This window comes from Aotus nancymaae, unplaced genomic scaffold (assembly GCF_030222135.1).
Source record: "Aotus nancymaae isolate 86718 unplaced genomic scaffold, 86718_ANA_hifiasm-v0.15.2.pri h1tg000076l, whole genome shotgun sequence".
NCBI lineage: Eukaryota > Metazoa > Chordata > Mammalia > Primates > Aotidae > Aotus > Aotus nancymaae.
This window is the reverse complement of record NW_026988491.1, coordinates 25004382-25021078: the sequence shown is the minus strand read 5'-3', so window position 1 is coordinate 25021078 and position 16697 is coordinate 25004382. Positions and strand designations below refer to the sequence as shown.

At 56.9% G+C, this 16697-nt stretch overlaps 1 protein-coding gene across 1 annotated transcript in view; it reads right to left on the bottom strand.

Annotated features, from left to right (window-relative positions):
* The window catches only part of SHANK3 (SH3 and multiple ankyrin repeat domains 3), a 53974-nt gene that overhangs the window by 20833 nt on the left and 16444 nt on the right, over positions 1-16697 (bottom strand). The window contains exons 10-17 of the mRNA XM_064368287.1: positions 14816-15089; positions 11855-12048; positions 10760-10873; positions 5587-5662; positions 5277-5359; positions 4701-4825; positions 4487-4619; positions 3435-3515 (exon numbers count right to left, since the gene is read on the bottom strand). Of these exons, the coding sequence (XP_064224357.1) occupies positions 3435-3515; positions 4487-4619; positions 4701-4825; positions 5277-5359; positions 5587-5662; positions 10760-10873; positions 11855-12048; positions 14816-15089 (1080 nt within the window). The remainder of the gene's footprint in view (positions 1-3434; positions 3516-4486; positions 4620-4700; positions 4826-5276; positions 5360-5586; positions 5663-10759; positions 10874-11854; positions 12049-14815; positions 15090-16697) is intronic.

Below are 16697 nucleotides of genomic sequence, written 5' to 3'. Positions count from 1 at the left end.
ACCCCTTCCCTTCCCTTCCTCAGACAGGGCCCTGTGTCTCCCACATCCTCTGAGCAGCAAACAGCCACCTGGACAGGAGCCGCCACCTTGCACCTGCCTTCTCTGACACCTCACTTTATTTTCTTTCTTGGTGTTCAGGTACCTTCTTGATAAGACTATGGACCCTACAGGGCTCTCATAGCTCTTGACAGTGTGAGGCAGTTCTCATGTGCTCATGCCAGTAATGACCAACAGGCCTCATTTTTATCTTCTGAAAGCAAAAACACTGGATGGTGGAATGGTCCCTTAGGTACCTGGGGAAACTCTGATGCTGGCATGGCTTCCTCAAATCAGACATTTCCACAGGGGACTTCCAGAAGGAAGCCAGCCTGGCTTCCCAGGACAGCTGTCTTCTAGGGACAGGGTGGCTTCCCAGGCTCCAGAAGTGTGGGTAGAAGCTCTATGCTAAGCTGTCCCTTCATCCTCCCCCAGACTCTGCTCAGGAAAAAACCCGGAAAATTATGAAGGCCTGAAGCTGTGAGCAACTGCTCTGGGAGGCCAGGGTCCATCAAGTGACTCCAGCAACCTGTCCTGAGGCTTGCTGCAGAAGAGGGAACACCCAGCCCAGGGGAGACAGGGAGAGGAGCTTCTTCCATTCACTGGTTTCTTCAAGTGGAAAAGCCCAGAGAGCAAAGGGCAGTTCTTTCATTTTCACAGGGCAGAGTGCCTGGGTCCTGGGATTACAGATCTCAGGCTGCCCAAAAGCATCATGGTGCTGAAAAGAAGAGTCCCTTCTGAACATTCAGATGACCGTGACCATGTGACAGCCTCTGGCAGGAGAATCCAGGGACCCAGCTGCCTACTGGTACTGGCTTATTGATCAGTTTGGATCTTCAATCACTCCCTTGACTGATCTTGGACCCTTACGACCCCAGGGCCAGAAGTCTGCTGGTCTCTCTGCCTCACTCCTGAATGAGGGAGGAGGATTAGTGGGGTATAGAATTCTAGTTCTAGGTGGAAAAGAATTTGGACTCAACGCTTTCAGGCTCTTCTTCCATCCTCCACCGTCATCTGCTATTGCTGATGAGAAGTCTGTTGTCAGTTGAACCATTGCTCCAAGCAAGGCATCTAGCGGCCAGTCTCTCTCTCATCGTTTTTTGCTTTGTTTTGAGACAGGGTCTCACTCTGTCACCCAGGCTGGAGTGCAGTAGCATGACCTCAGCTCACTGCAACCTCCACCTCCCACCTCAACCTCCCAAGTAGCTGAGACCACAGGGACACACCACCATGCTGGGATAATTTTTGTTATTTTTAGTAGAGAAAGAGTTTCGCCATGTTGCCCAGGCTGGTCTCAAACTCCTGGACTCAAGTGATGCACCTGCCTTGGCCTCCCAAAGTGCTGGGATTACAGGCGTGAGCCACCGCACAGCCCAGCCTCTCTCATGGTTTTAAAGATTTCTGCTTGTCGACTGCGTTCTACAGTTTTACTGTGAACACTCTGGATACAGAATTGTTTTTATTTCCTTGCTATAAGAGACTTATATTTCTTTAAACTGAAGTCTCATGTCTTTGTTCAACTTTGGGAAACGCATAAGTCATCTAATCTCCAAATATTGCCCCTTCTCTATTCTCTTCATTCTTTGCTTCCGGGACCTTTGCTCCCATGACTTGCATTAGGTAGAGGCTGGGACCATCCCAATAGATCCACTGAATTATCTATGTGGGTTGTTTTCTGTAAGTTTCTCTTAACTGCTCTTTGATATTTTGTATCTCCTTATATTTCTGTGCTACATTCTGGGTAACCTGATTTATCTTCTAACTCCCTCTTTCTCTCTTCACCTGGGTCTAGTGTACTATTTACCCCAGCCACGGCTTTCTTTTTTATCCCAGTGACTATACTTTTTGTTCCAATAACAGTTCTTTAAGAATCCTTCTAAAACGTGCTTATTCTTTTTTTTTGGCTTGTTTTTTCTGTCCTATTCTTTCATTAGGAGTTCTATTAGTTCTTTTAATCTTTGTGACGATTTATTTTATTGTTTTTCATATTCTTTTTATGCTAATTTCAGCTGTTGGGCTTGGTTTGAACCTTAACACTTCTCACAGGTTCAGCCATGTCTCCTAGCCTTGTGGAGGTCTCAGGACCCCCACCCCTTGCCCTTGGGTACTATAGAACGAGCTATGGAAGCCCCTGGCTTTGGTTTCTTCCCTCTTCATTTTGAATTATCTATATGGGTTTTTTTCTTCGGTTTTATTTTATGTGGAATAGCTATGGTGAAGAATATTCTGACCATGTCAGCCCAATATATGTTGGTAGCCATTTTCCACATTGAACTAAACTGCATTTAAGAGCACCTGCTTCAATATTGAAGAATTTGGCAAGAAAATTTAAAAAAATAAAGAAAGAAAGAACACCTGCTTGGCATGGGGCAACTCAGCCTGTGGCCAGTACAGGGTCAGGGCTCGGTCCACGAGCACGGTCAGGGATAATTCTGGGGGCCAGGGAAAGGGTTCCGTCTGTAGCTAGGATGGAACCAAGACTGAACCCAGGGATGGGGCTCAGCCTAGAAACAGAATCAGGTCCCTTCCTGTGGCCAGGACTTAAGAATTCAGTTTAGTACCAGAGTTGGGATTCCTTCTGTGACCAGAGCCAGACACCACAGAAAGAAAGACCCTGTCAACTATCATGTACAGTGGGACATGTCCATGACGAGGCTGTTGGTCACATGTACAGCACAAACCCACAATAAGGGTAATCGTCCGTGAAGAGACTACTGTCACATGTCAGGACATGATCAAGTGTATCTGGACATGCCCACAACAAGACTGTTAACAGACACATATGTAAGACATGCCCATGAACTGCTGATGGTCAACCAGGGCTTGTTCCCAGGATGTGCCCCATCAAAGCCCAGCACACTCCTGCTCCCTTCCTGCCTCGATCTAGGTCCTGCCCCATCATCCCACCAGCAGTGTTCCTGGGGCCTGTGGGGCCAGCAGGACCGCCTGGCCAATGAGTGCACAGACACCAAGTGGATAAAATAAGCACAAAGTGGACACAGCCAGCGCCTGGCAGAGCCAGAAGCGGACCCTGGTCACCTCACTACTGCTGTTTCCTCACTTGAACCAGAGGCAGCACACGCACACACATGCACACTCGTGCAAACATACTGGTGGGCCAGGCCCTGCTCCTCATCATCTGTCCTGGACACCCTACTCTCCATCCCCAGCCCCTCACATCTCACCCCTTCCACATCCCATGCCCCTCCTCACCCCACAAGCGCCAAATGTCGCCATAGCTCCAGCACCCACCCATTGACCTCTGACCTGCTCCTACATCCACCTGTCCTTCCTCCCCTGCGGCTCCACCCCCGGCCTCCCACACTACCTGTGCCTCCTGGCCCCGTCTGCCCATCCCAGACCATCCACCCGCGTCCACTTCCACCCCTGCCACTCACCGAGTTCCTCGAGCTCAGCCGTCATGGACTTGGAGCGTAGGGTCAGTGTGGTGCTGGGGGCCCTCTTGGGGGGCGGTGGGGCTGCAAAGAAGAGGGAGGCCTTGGACCTCCTGTCCAGCAGCAGGCGGCGCGGCGTGGCCAGGTGCAGGTGCCACTTGCGCTCCACCGCCTGGATCTCCTCGTACTCCCGCGAGGACGAGTCGCACTGTGCCAGGATCTTGTTCAGGCTACGGCTGGACGCAAACTTCTTCATGGCGTAAGGAGCTCAGGGGGTTGGGGGGGGCCCGGGAGGTCAGGGCCTCAGGGGCCCTGGGAACCCCCAGAGCCAGGGCCTTGGGATGCGATCAAGGGTGCTGGTGGGGGTCACGGTGCTGGCTGGCTCTGGCCTGAGCACCCACCCTGCAGGCTCCGAGGGCTAAGTGAGGGGGCACCAGAGCCATGAGGTGGGGGCTGGGAGGGGTCTCCTTTTGGGTGGGGCTCCTGCTGCTCCAGGGCTCCCCCCAGGCCCGGGTGGCCACTGCCCTTAGTGGGGCCAGGGTGTGGTCAGCCAAGCCACAGGCCTGGGCTGGGCCTGGCCGGCAAAGCCTCCCAGGCCCAGGCTGTGCCGCGTCGTCGCGGGGAGAAGACGCTTTTCCTCTTCCCTCAGGTGCCGCCTCCCCCTTCCCTCCGACAATAAGCAGCGCGGCAGCGTCAACCTCACAGTTGCTATGGCAACCCCGGCCTCCAGGCAGCTGCTGGCGGTGTAGGGAAGGAGGGCTCTGCCACGCCAGGGGCTGGGGGAACGCCGGGAAGGAGGGGGCGGGGATCTGAGGAGGGGCAGCCTGGGGTCGGGGGTCAGGGGTCAAAGCCCTCAGGTCAGGGGACAGGACTGGCAGTCTAACACCAGTGTTTGGGAGGGGCCCCAACCCACGCGTGTGGGTGGTTCATGGAGGTTCAGGAATCTGATGTCAGCAGTTGGGGGTCAGGGATGGGAAGAGGAATGTGGGCCAGAGGTCAAAGGTCTAAGGTCAGGGGAAAGTCTGGGCACAGAGGCCTGAAGTGTGACCCCTCACCTCTGCGCCGAGCCCCATCCTCTTCCAGCTTTCTTGTCACAGACACAACCTTCATGACGAGGCGGTTGCCGCCCTGGCGGATCAGAGCCACCACCTGCTTATGTCCAACCTTCACCACGTTCACCCCGTTCACCTGGGACAGACAAGCAGCTATGTCCACCACAGGGATCCCGGGTCAGAACCCACCAGGCAGGGCCGGCCAGGACGGCCTCACCTCAATGAGGAAGTCTCCTGTGCGCAGCCCGGCCCTCCAGGCCACACCCTCCACGTCCACCGACTCGAGATACTGCAGCGCCGGGAAGGCTGGTGTGGGCGTGAACTCCTCGATGGGGGTCTCTGCTGCGGGGGGCAATTAGGAAGGCACTTCACCAGCAAGGTTCAGGTGGGGGCGACTGCCACACACAACCTCCGGGTGGCTCCACACAGGAAAGGGACTACTGCGGGGGGCAGTGACCCGGGGCTGGGGGAGGGCCACGGCGCAGGGATGAGCCGGCCCAGGGATCCTGGACATGACCCTCTACAAAACCCCATTCACCCACACCAGAAAGGCCCCCACTCTGTTAGACTCTACAGCAAAGAAAGTGGAAAACGGTCAAGGGAAGGAACTGCCGCCTCGGCTGGGACATTGCAAACCACAACAGTCGCGACAGCAGCAGAGGAGCATCGAAGGCCAAACACAGGGAGGCGCAGGGCGAGGCAGGGCAGGCGCGCAGGGGAGAGTAGAGTCAGGGGCAGAAGCAAGACGCCGAAGACATCCCCCAGCAGCATGCAGCCCCTGCCTGCCTGTTACCTTTGGCTCCCCGGAGCACAAAACCAAAGCCTTCGTGGTCCCGTTTCTGCAGGACGGCCACTTTGTCATCAATGACATAATCGCTGATGGAAGAAAGCAGGGAGGAGTGAGGTAAGGCCCGCCACAGGGCTGGCCATCCAGACACAGTCCACCCCGCAGTCACCCTGAGACGGACGGGCCACACAGAAGAGAGGTCGGCCGGAAACCTTCCCTTGCCTTCCTCTGACCTCTTCACCCCCGGCCTTCCTCTACACTTCACGTCCCGCCCCATGCCCCGTCTGCACGCCCCTGCCAGCGTCCCTGCGTGTACCTGTGTGAGGTGAGGCTGTCGTACGAGCCCACTGTGTAGTGCCGAAAGAGCCGCTTCGTCCGGTCCTCGCGGGTTTCTGAGGGAGTATCAGGAGCTGATGGATAGTCGTGGCCTCCAGCTGGCCTGCCTAAACTGCCCTCACCCATGCTGGTCACCAGTCTCTGTCCACACACACCCCCCTGGCCTGGATGTGTCCAGATGGAAGTAAGGGGCCCCAAATCCTGGAATCTTGGGTCCAGAGGTCCTGAGGCAAAAAGGCTGAGGGGATGATGCAGGAACTTCTGATCTCTGTGGGTCAGGGTCCAAGAAGGGGAAGCAGCTCATCTCTTTTCTAAGTAGCAGCTGAACACAGGGAGTCCAGACAAGGCCAGAGCCATCCACAGAGTGTCAGCAAGCCCCAAGGCTGTGAGCAGAGGGGGGTGTGCACGTGTGTGTGTGTGTGTGTGTGTGTGACCCGTGGTCACGTGCAGATGCTGTGCCCATGCACGTTTCTCTGTACGTGCAAGTGCCGTACTCATGAGTGTCTGTGTGACGTGCACGTGTGAGGTGTGTTCATGCACGTGTGTGTCCACATCTGTGTCTGCGTGACCCACACTCATTTACAAATGCCGTTCTATGTGCCTACATACGCTGCCATGGAAGCAGCATTGTGTCTTCACCAACTTCTTCATAACAGCTCCTTGATGTCAACCTCATGGGGTCCCTGCTTCAGACTGCCTCTGAGTGGGGCAGGGGATCCAGGTGTGGGGGCTGGGTCTTCTGCCCTGACCTCAGTGCATCCTGCAGAGCTTAGTCCCCACTGTCTTGTTGATCTCAAAGTCCCACAAGGCCAGCACCAAGCTAGCCAGCTGTCTGCCCATCACTCCAGCCTCGCTGACCTGGAGTTCAAGCCGCATCTCCAGCCATGACCTCCCTGCTCCCACGGGCTCCTCCAGCTGCCTGCGAGCCCCACCTGCCAACTTCCCAGCCCCAGAGCTTCATGCTCCGGGACCACAGAGGCCCCACGGCAGCACCAGCACTGCCTGGCTTCCAGCCCTCAGCACCGCCTCGCTTCCAACCCTCAGCACCTTCCTCGTTTCCCTCTCGGTAGCGTTCCTCAAGAGCCATGTTTTCCTTCAGCAAGTATTTATTGAGCTCCTACTGTGCACCAGCTCTGCGAACACAGCAGAGAAGAGAGTAAAGTCTGCACTTGTGGGGTTTATAATCTATTCAGGGAGACAGGATAAACCAGGATAAAGACGTAGCGTGTGAGTGCTGGCAAGTGCTGAAGAGATCAGCGAGCAGACCAGGGAGTGCGGAGAGAGGCACCTAAAGGTCTCACCCCCAAGGGAGGGCTGAGCAGAGGCTGAGGACGGGGAGCATCCTGCGGATATGTGGGCAAAGGCCTTCCCAGGAGTGGGGGTGGTCGGGGGAAGCCCACGGCAGCCATCAGCCTGCAGCATCTGAGGGAGTAGAGCCTGTGCAGCTGGAGCAGAGGGAGCTAGAGAGGGTGGCAGGAAATGGGATCTGAAAGAGAACCTGCAGCTTGCAATGACCTGTTTCCCAAACTAACTGTGAGCTCCCTGAGGGTAAGGACCACATGTTCTTTATCTCTGTGATCCTGGTGCCAGCACCTGGCATGTCGCAGGTGTTCTGCATGCTGACTAGGAGAGTAACGGGTGGACAGGTGCAGCTAAGAGAGACGGACAGAAGGGTGGATCAAAAGGCACTGGAGGGGTAGATGGAGGGAGGGAAGGAGACGATGGGTGGCCAGGTCAAAGAGCAGACAGATACACGGGTGGGTGGACAGGCGGAGAGGTGGATGCACGAGCGGACGGACGGAGGAAGGGAAGGGTGGTGCACTGGGTTGGCTGGTGAGTCAATGGGTGAGAAATGATGGTGGGATGGGTGGGTGAGTCAAAGGATAGATGGCTATAAACATCGATGGAGCAGTGGTCAGATAGAAAGAGGGAAGAGCACTCATTTCCTGTCGGAAGACACAGATATCAAAATAGTACTGGGCTGGGTTCCAGGTCCCAGCTACTAACTTGTGTGACTCTCAGTAAGTCAACAGTCACCTGTAAGCCTCCCCATATAGAACAGAAAAATCCAACTTGGAGAATCCCTTTGGTTCTGATAATCTATTATCTTATCATCCTGGCATTCCCTAGCCACATTTGCAGCCCTCATCCCGCCGAACCTAAGGCCAGCTCAGGCCAAGCCTCATCACCGCTCAGGTGGGGCATCGGACCCCTCCTTTCCTCCATCACACCCTTCTCCACATCGACCTGCCACAGACGTGTTCATGGTGGCTCCCTGCTGAAGAACCCCGAGACCTACAGTTCACTAGCCTCCTGTTTGCAGATTTTTTCAACCAAACAAATTGTAGACATTACATAACACAAATTCATTTTTCCAATTTTGTTAATAAGACACATAAAAGACACAGCTGAAGATAAAATGCCCAACCCAACCCTCTCCTACTACCCGCCCTAGTGCTGACCTTACTATGAAGGGAAGAAGGGACGGGAAGGACGGCACAGGGCCCTGGTCATGCTGGGCCCCCAGAACACACCTGACCTCGCCTCACCATTCCCTCTCTCTCAGCTCCACCCTCTGCCTGCCAGGAGGTGCCGTGGGAGGGTGCTCTCTGCTCGGTAAGTGACCAGGACTCAACTCCTGATCCCACAACAGGCACGGACCTTGGGCGCCAGACCCTGTCTGCATAGGACTGTGCCCCTCCCTGACCCTTCAGTCCTTTTCTGTCCCCACTCCAATCCCAGAAATAGATTTTTTGGGGAAGAGGGGACATGGGCATGTTGGAAGCAGGTTCCTGTTCCTGGGCTGTATACTCGCCTCTGGCAGAACTTGGCCCCGGGGCCCCAGAGCAGAGGCTCTGTGCAGAGTGGCCAGCTGGGCCTGTAGCTGAGGTCAGAGGGGGCTGTCACTGCTCCTACTGCCTGCCCCTCATAGGCAGCCCCCACAGATCCCTCTCCCTCTGCCCACTCATGAAATACTCCTGTCTACCCAGGGACCTCCCCACTCACTCCCCGGCTCACACACACCATGGCTGCTGCCTGGAGCCCAGACCCTAACTCCACACCGGCTGCCCTGTGACCCCACAGCAGCCCACTCCTGCTCTGCTCTCCACCTCCCTGCTCTGCCCAGCCTGGGCTTTGATCCAATCAGAGAGCTGCTGCTGGGCTCCCTCCACCATGATGCCACGCTGTCCCTTGACCCCACGGCCACCTGACCACCTCATGATCCCCACACCAGGCTCACCCCTCATCCCAGCAGGTCCTTCACTCACACAGAACTTGTTGCCTATGTCACAAACAAGACCTCACCCCGCAGGGCCATGTGACCCCCAAGAAATGGAATAATAACAAGTGGCGCCACCTTTCAGGACTGCTGGGATGAGTCAACGACTTGTACGTGTGGAAGAGCTAAAACCGTGCCAGGTGCTCAGAACAGGCCATGCCAACACACGCAGCTGCAGAGCGCCACACGGACCCTGCACACATGGCTATCCCCCTCAGCCCACCCACTGACCACCAAGAGGACTCAGCTAGACAACGCCTCTGCTTTGAGGCCCTCTGACTCCTTCAGGCCAACCCAGGGAGCTCCCACATGCACACGGCCCCCATCACAGCCACTGCTCCCACAAGGCTTCCAGCCCAACCTCTGTGATCCTGGCTCCCAGCACAGGGCCCAGCACATGATAAACACCTGAAAAATACTTGCTGCTCTCCAGTCTGACTCCAGCCTAAACCTCCCTCCCGGCCCTTCAGCTTCAGATTTAGGTCCAAATGCCCCTCAATCCACAGTCCTCAAACCAGAACCTTCCTCACCACCACCATGTGGGGGAGCTCCAGACCCACTCCCACCACAGGTGTGGATCCCCCCCTCCTCAGACCTCTCCTTCACCTCCCCTCTCCCACACTGTCTGAACCAGGGCCCAAATCTCTGAAATCATTTCCCATCTGGACCCTGCCCTATCCACCCTCCATGGGCTGAGAACACAGGGCTGGGTCCCTTCCACACGCTAAGCCACCAGGAGAGTCGTCAGAACAAGTCAAGACAATGCCAAAGAAGGAGGAAAGGGCACCTGCCCAGGAAAGGGTCAGTGGCCAAGCTCCTGCATCCCTGGGCCTCTGCTAAGCTCAGCACAGGGCAGGGGTCCAGGCCATACAGGGGTGGAGTCGCTGGGAAACTCATCCTAGAGATGGGGACAGAGTAACCCCGGGGCTGGGCCTCTCATGTGCAGAGGGAGGATGCATGAACCCTTGATCCAGACACAGCACCAGGGACTCCCAGTGACCATCACTCAGGAGAGGTTTGCTTGGCCCACCAGCTCTCCAGGCCAGAAGCAATATGCATGAACCTGGGGGCCTCCCGGGACCCGTGAGGGTTCCTCGCAAGGACACCCCCAAGACATGCATCCATCTCCAGCCTGGGGGCCGCCACAGGACCAGATGCTGCCTTCTACCAGCAGCGCCCCTTGGACTCCAGCACCCAGAGGGATCCTTCCAGGAAGCCCAGGTGGCCAGTAGGGATGGACAGAGGCCACTCACCAACCCCAGAAACTGCAGCCTTTACCTTCACATCCTCCCTGCAGGCTAAGGACCAGCCCCTCCCTCACCTGCTGCCCTCAGACCATCCCTGCCCCAGGGCACCCACCAGGGCACCTCCAGGCCCAACTGGCCTCATTTCCTCTTGGCTGCTCCGGGCCTCCCTGCTCTGCCCACTTGGACAATCTGTCCACTTTGGAAAAACGCCTCTTTCCTCACACTGACCTCCTTATATGTCTGCCAGCTACGCAGGAATCATGCGTTCCACACACCTGGTGTTTCTGTAGGGATGGTGCTGGCAGGGCGTGGCAGTCACCGGGAGTCAGTGTGGGATCCCACAGACAGAGGCATCATCACGCATGTGCACCTCCCGGTGCACGACCCCTGCCTCTCCACGGCACGTGAAGGGTCAGGTCACACACACATTCCCAGGTACACACGGAGTGTGTGCATGCATGTCCATGTTGTGTACGCAGTTTGTGTCTACTTTGAGCGTTCGTTTGAGTTTACCTCTAGTCTTTTCTCTGTGAATATCCACGTGGATTTAGCACCAAGAGAGACCAAAGGGAAACCAGAAGAGGTCGTCCCCTTGGGAGCTGCCCAGGGGCCATGGGGTCACTCACCAGGCCGCGTGTCATGCTGCCTCATCTGCACCTCCTCCACGCAGTCGGCCGGGAACCAGCCTGTACGGCCTTTCACGGTTCCCTCCCAGAAACCGCCCTCCCCAATGCTGAGCACTGGAGGAAGAAGCCAGACAGGCCGTCAGTAAGGAGCAGAGCTGGGCGCCCACCCCTCCTCAGGCACAGGTTCTGCCCACCCACCCCCTGCCCTTTCCCTCCCTCCCTTCCCACTTTCTCCCGGCTTTTTCCCTGGGAAGATTTTGGGATCCACACAAGAGAGAAAGGAACAGATGGGCTGGGCACACGGTGGGCATGTGGGGGACACAGAGACACACAGATGAACACACTCATGGAGGGGCGCAGGCAGAGGTAAGGGCCACGCTCCTACCACTGCTCCCCAGCTGACCACGCTGCCCCAGTCCCTTGAACCAACCCCCATCCTGGCTCTACCACCCACCCAGGGGTCACTGCCAAGAGCTCGGGGTCATCGTGCTGTGGCCAGTGGGTGAGGCCACGTGATGCACCAGCTGGGCTGTTTCCACCTCAGCCGGCCCTGAGGCTACGACCCCAGTGATGACGCCGACACCCCCATAAGGAGAGGGGTCTGTCATGGCACTCGAGATCCCCATAAGGAGAGGGGTTTGTCATGGCAGGCGATGCCCCGGAACACAGGAAGCCCCAGTGACAGATGCCTGCATAACACAGACACCCACATGACGGTCACAGACACCCCACGACGGCAAGGGTCCCCCACATCACAGGGGCCTCCAGTGAAGAAGCTGCAGAAGTGCCAGGGAACCCAGCCAAGCTGTGTGGTGGGACAAAGTCCTGCAGGCAGAGACCCCCGGGGACACAGAAATGCCCATGGCGAGAGAGGCGCCTGCCTCCGTGGTGGCACAGGGAGCCCGGAACGACAGAGCAGCTGGGGACCTGCACGGCAGGAATCTTCCCAGGCAGAGCCCTTCGCCGTGACACCAGGGACCCCACATGGGCCCCGGCGGCGACGGCGCAGACCCCAGAGGCACCCCCTGCCCCGCTGGCCCGCGCAGCGCGGCACCGCCCCCTCCCCGCGCCGGGCCCGCCCCCCGCGCCCCTCACCCTTCACGGCCTCGCCGCGGTGCAGCGGGATCTCGCCTTCGCCCTGCGGGCTGTGCGCCTTCACAGCGATGAACTTGCGGCCGGGGACGGCGCTGTAAAGTTTCCGCTTCGGGCCCCGGGGCGGCGGTGCGGGGGGCGCGGGGGGCGCGAGGCCGGGGCCGGGCGCAGGGCCGGGGCCGCCAGGCCCGCTCGGGCTGTAGACGAACACGTAGGTGACGGACGCGATGCCGGGGGGCAGCGGGCACGCGAAGCCGGCGCCCGGGGCCTCCATGGCGCGCGGCCCGGCCCCGCCGCCTCCAGCCTCACCGCAGCCGCCGCCGCAGCGCCCGCCGCCCGCCGCCCGCCGCCCGCCTGCCCGCCGGGGGCCCGGCCCGGGGCCGCTCCATGGGCCGCGCCGCCGCGCCCGGCCCGCTCCCGCCAGCGCACGAGCCGCGCCCGCTCAGGGCTCCGGGGCCGCGGGGCTGCGCTCCTGGGCGCGCCAGGCTCGCTCCATGCCGCGGCCGCCCCGCGCCCCGCCTCCTCCGTGGCCGGGCTCCTCCCTCTGCGGGCGGCGGCGGCGGCCCTCGCGCCCTCCCCGCGCCGCCGACCCCCGGGAGGGGGAGTTCCGACGGGATGCGGGACGGGGGCCGGGGCAGCCTAGGGTAAGCGGGATGGGGCGGGGGCTTAGGCACCCGCGAAGAAGGGGAGGGGGCGCCCCCCCCCGTCCGGGGCCCAACTCGCTGCCATCGCTGGGCGCCCAGTCCCCCTCAAGGCCTGTGTCCCCTCGTCCTGGATACCGGCCCCTGCCCCCGCCCGCTGCGTTAGGCCCCTTCCCCAGACTACTCCCCAACTGGGGCAGAGCCTGAACTCTCGCTCCTCCACTGTGGCTCTGCTCCGAAGGCTGCACTGGCTCCCTAGTACCCAGGCAGGCCAGAGCCACAAGCTCCTCCAAGAGCCAGGCTCCCTGGGACTGGGGAATTTGCAACTCCGGTCACACAGGGGCACCTTCCTTCCCCTGCTGTGGGCTGTCCATCACGCTGCTGCCAACACCTGCACTACGCTAAGCCCGACCCCTGGGCCCGCTGTGATCTCAGCCCAAACTCGCCCCGTCGTGCCCCGTGTGCTGCTGGGGCGGCTGCAGGGGGTCGGGCACGGCTCCGCTCGGCCGACAGAGGGCGCTGCAGAGCGCCGCCGACAGAGACCCGCGGGGCTCAGCCCGACCTCACCTCCCCCAGAGGTGACCTCCTCCACGGCCTCTCCCTCCTCAGGCCACTGACCTTCCTCAGTCCCTCCCGCGAGCTGCGGACTCTCATCCACTCACCCGGGCAGCCCCATACGGGAATTACCGCCCATGTAACTGCTGCTCAGCCTGGGGCCTCAGCTGTCAGCCTCCTGAGACCCAGTTAGGACCCCTGCTATCAGCTCCCAGCACCTCTGATGCACCAGGCACCTCATAAATGTTTGCAAAGAAGAAAAAAAACAGAATTCTGCCATCCCCGCAAAGCAGGTGAGCTGGAACCCCTCACTCAGCAGGTCGTAGTTTTGTGTCTGCTGAAAGGATGAATGAACACACAAAAAATGAATGCAGAGTGGAGCCTGTGGCAGTGCACGCCTCCAACTTGGGGGCAGCCTTTCTGCACGATGGAAACATCCAGAATGTGTTATTTTAGCCACTGGGCCATCCAACCCTTAGAAAATCCACACGACTATGCAAAAGTTTCAGGGGAGAACTGAGATTTGGGGCAGGACAGCCAGCCTTGGGAGTCCAGTAGCTCCAGGCAGAGAGACAGATACAGACATCGCTGAGAGGAGGCTGCAGAGCAGAGGCAGCAGCACAGGGAGGGGCGCCTTCAATAGGGCCTGCTGCACCTGAGCCCTGCACTCAGGCTTAGAAAGTTGGGGATTGGGTCTGCCTGGGGCCCAGTTAAGCAGATCCCTAGCTCTGTGACCCTGGACCCATTATGGGCCCCACCTGAGTACCAGGACGCTCATCTGTAACATGTTATTAATAGAGCAGGAACATGTACATTGTCAAGGTTAAAGGAACTAGTATACACATGCCACTCAGCCCAACAGCAGGCACAGACTGACAGGACTGTAAAGGCCATCGGCCATCCTGACAACAACATACTGTTTGTCACTCTTTCATTCAACAATGTCTACTAAACACCCTCCTCAGTGCCTTAAAGGCAACAAGAATGACGCTGTCTGCCCTCGAGGTACAGGGAGGGCAGATGCTTCAACCAGCAGTTGCTAGACTCTGCCAGGTGATGCCTCACCTGCCCAGGGCATTCTGGAAGGCTTCCCAAAGATAGTGACTTGGGTAGGACTGGTCCCACTTACTGATGAGAAGCCCAGGCACAAAGTGGCTGAGAGCCAGTGCCCACCTCAGCACCCAGTGCACAGCCCAGAGAGGCCAGTGGGCTCCAGGCCAGGCCTCCTACTCTAAGTTCTGGGGATACCTCAAACATCCCTGGCTTCTCAGGATCCCAGGACTTAGGGTGGATGTAAAGAATAGAAGACACAGAGTCCTGTGGGTGCAGCAGGGGTGGGGATGGGGCAAACCAAGAATGCACCCTGGGGGCAGGACAGGGGCTTACCTGTAGGTTTTGAGCTCTCCTGGAATGGCAGCTCCATCCCTGACCCCCTTATCACAGGCCACCAGCCCTGACTCTTCCAAGCCATGCTTGATACTGCACTGTGTTTTCTAAATCACACGTGGGAACATACCCTCTGCACACCTAACACACTCCCTCAACTGCCCACTGTCCTCACAGCAAGCCCAGCTCCGACCAGAAATCAGCTTATCCCTGCCTACAGAGATACCTTCTTCCCTTCCCCAACCAGGAAGGCCTAGCCCATTGCTACACAGGTGCCAGGCACCACCAGGCCTCTCTCTGCCTCCTGGCGCTGGCTCCTCCTGGCTCGGGTCCCAGCACCCCACCCTACCCAGCCCTCCAGGGCCTCCCAGCTCCCTCCTACCTGATCTTGCTCTGGCTGCCCCTGCCTGCTAAGGGGCCACTGATGTTGCTCTCCTGGTCGGCATCCCGGTCACGATCCTTCTCCTCTTGCAGCCGCTGGAGCAGCAGCTGGTGGGGGAGGCTTCTCAGCGAGGGTCCAGGAGAAGCTGCCGGCTGCGCCTCCCCTTTTAGGTTGATATCGCTGGCTGAGCGCTGCAGAGGCCGAGGGGATGCCAAGCCACTGGGGCCAGCCAGTCGCCGCCGCTTCGCATAACTGGGAGTCTCCCTGAATGGTACTGGGGTAAGGAGGCATAGATAAGACTCTGAACAGGCAATTGGGTGACCAACCTGTCCAGTTTGCCCAGCCTTTCCAAATTTTAAAACTAAATCCTATATTCCAGGAACTGCCTTAGTTCCAGAGAAACCAAAAGAATTGGCCATGCTATGAATGAAGCCACCACTTAGGGGCCACATCCCAGCCAAACTGACTCTCACTCTAGCTTCGGAGGTGGAAGCCTGCTTCTCCTCTCAGCCAAATGAGGCCTTGAGGATGCTGAGATATGCTCTAAGAACTGCATTTTACAAGCTTCAGGAGAGACAAAACAGGCTACATGTGACAAATATCACCAGACTACTGCTGAACAGGACAATTTGCAGTTAACTATAACCAGGGAAACTATAAAAGACATTTTGGACCAGGGATTAGCAAACCTTTTCTGTAAAGAATTGGACGGTAATGACTTAAAGCTTTGCAAGCTAGTCTGTGTCGAAATGACTCAACTCTGCCACCATGGCATGAAAACCACCACAAACAACAGATAAGCAAATAGGTGAGTTTGTGTTCCAACAGAATTTTACTTAAAAAGCAGATGGCGATTAAAAAATATGACCCAACTACATGCTACTTACAAAATAATCACTTTAAGTTCAAAGACACAAATAGGTTGAAAGTGAAAAGATAAAAAAAGCGATCTCAGCCAGGGGCAGTGGCTCACAACTGTAATCCAAGCACTTTGCGAGGCCAAGGCGGGTAGATCACAAGGTCAGGAGTTTGAGACCAGCCTGGCAAGCATGGTGAAACCCCGTCTCTACTAAAAATACAAAAATTAGCTGGGCATGGTGGCAGGCACCTGTAATCTCAGCTACTCAGGAGGCTGAGGCAGGAGAATTGCTTGAACCCAGGATGGGGAGGCTGCAGTGAGTCAAGACCGTGCCATTGCACTCCAGCCTGGGCAACAGAGCAAGACTCCGTCTCAAAAAAAAAAAAAAGAGATCTCATGTAAATAGTAAGCAAAAGATAGCTGGGTTGCTATATTAATGTCATACAAAATAGACTTTAAGATAAAAACTACAACAAGAGACAGAGAAGGACATTATATGCTGATTAACAATTATTAACATATACACACCGAACAACAGAACATCAAAATATGATACAAACAATGCAATTTAAGAGAGAAATAGACAGTTCCACAATACTAGTAAAAGACTTTTTAATACCTTACTTTCAATAATGGGTAGAACATCTGGAGATGAATTAGGACACAGAAGACTGAAACCGTTAGACCTAATGATACATACAGAACATGCCACCCAACGAGAGCAGAATATAGTCACGAATTCTTCTCAAGTACACATGGAACATTCTCTAGGACAGACCGTGTGGCCACAAAACAAGTCTCAATAAAGTTTTAAAAGACTGAAATCATACAAAATATCTTTTTCAATCACAATAAAACAAAGCTAGAAATCGAGAGGTGAAAGAAAACTGGAAAATTCACAAATATGTGGAAATTAAACACCATACTCCTAAACAACCAATGTGTCAAAAAAGAAATCAGGCCAGGCATGGTGGCTCAAGTCTGTAATCCCAGTACTTTGAGAGGTCAAGGCAGGAGGATCAC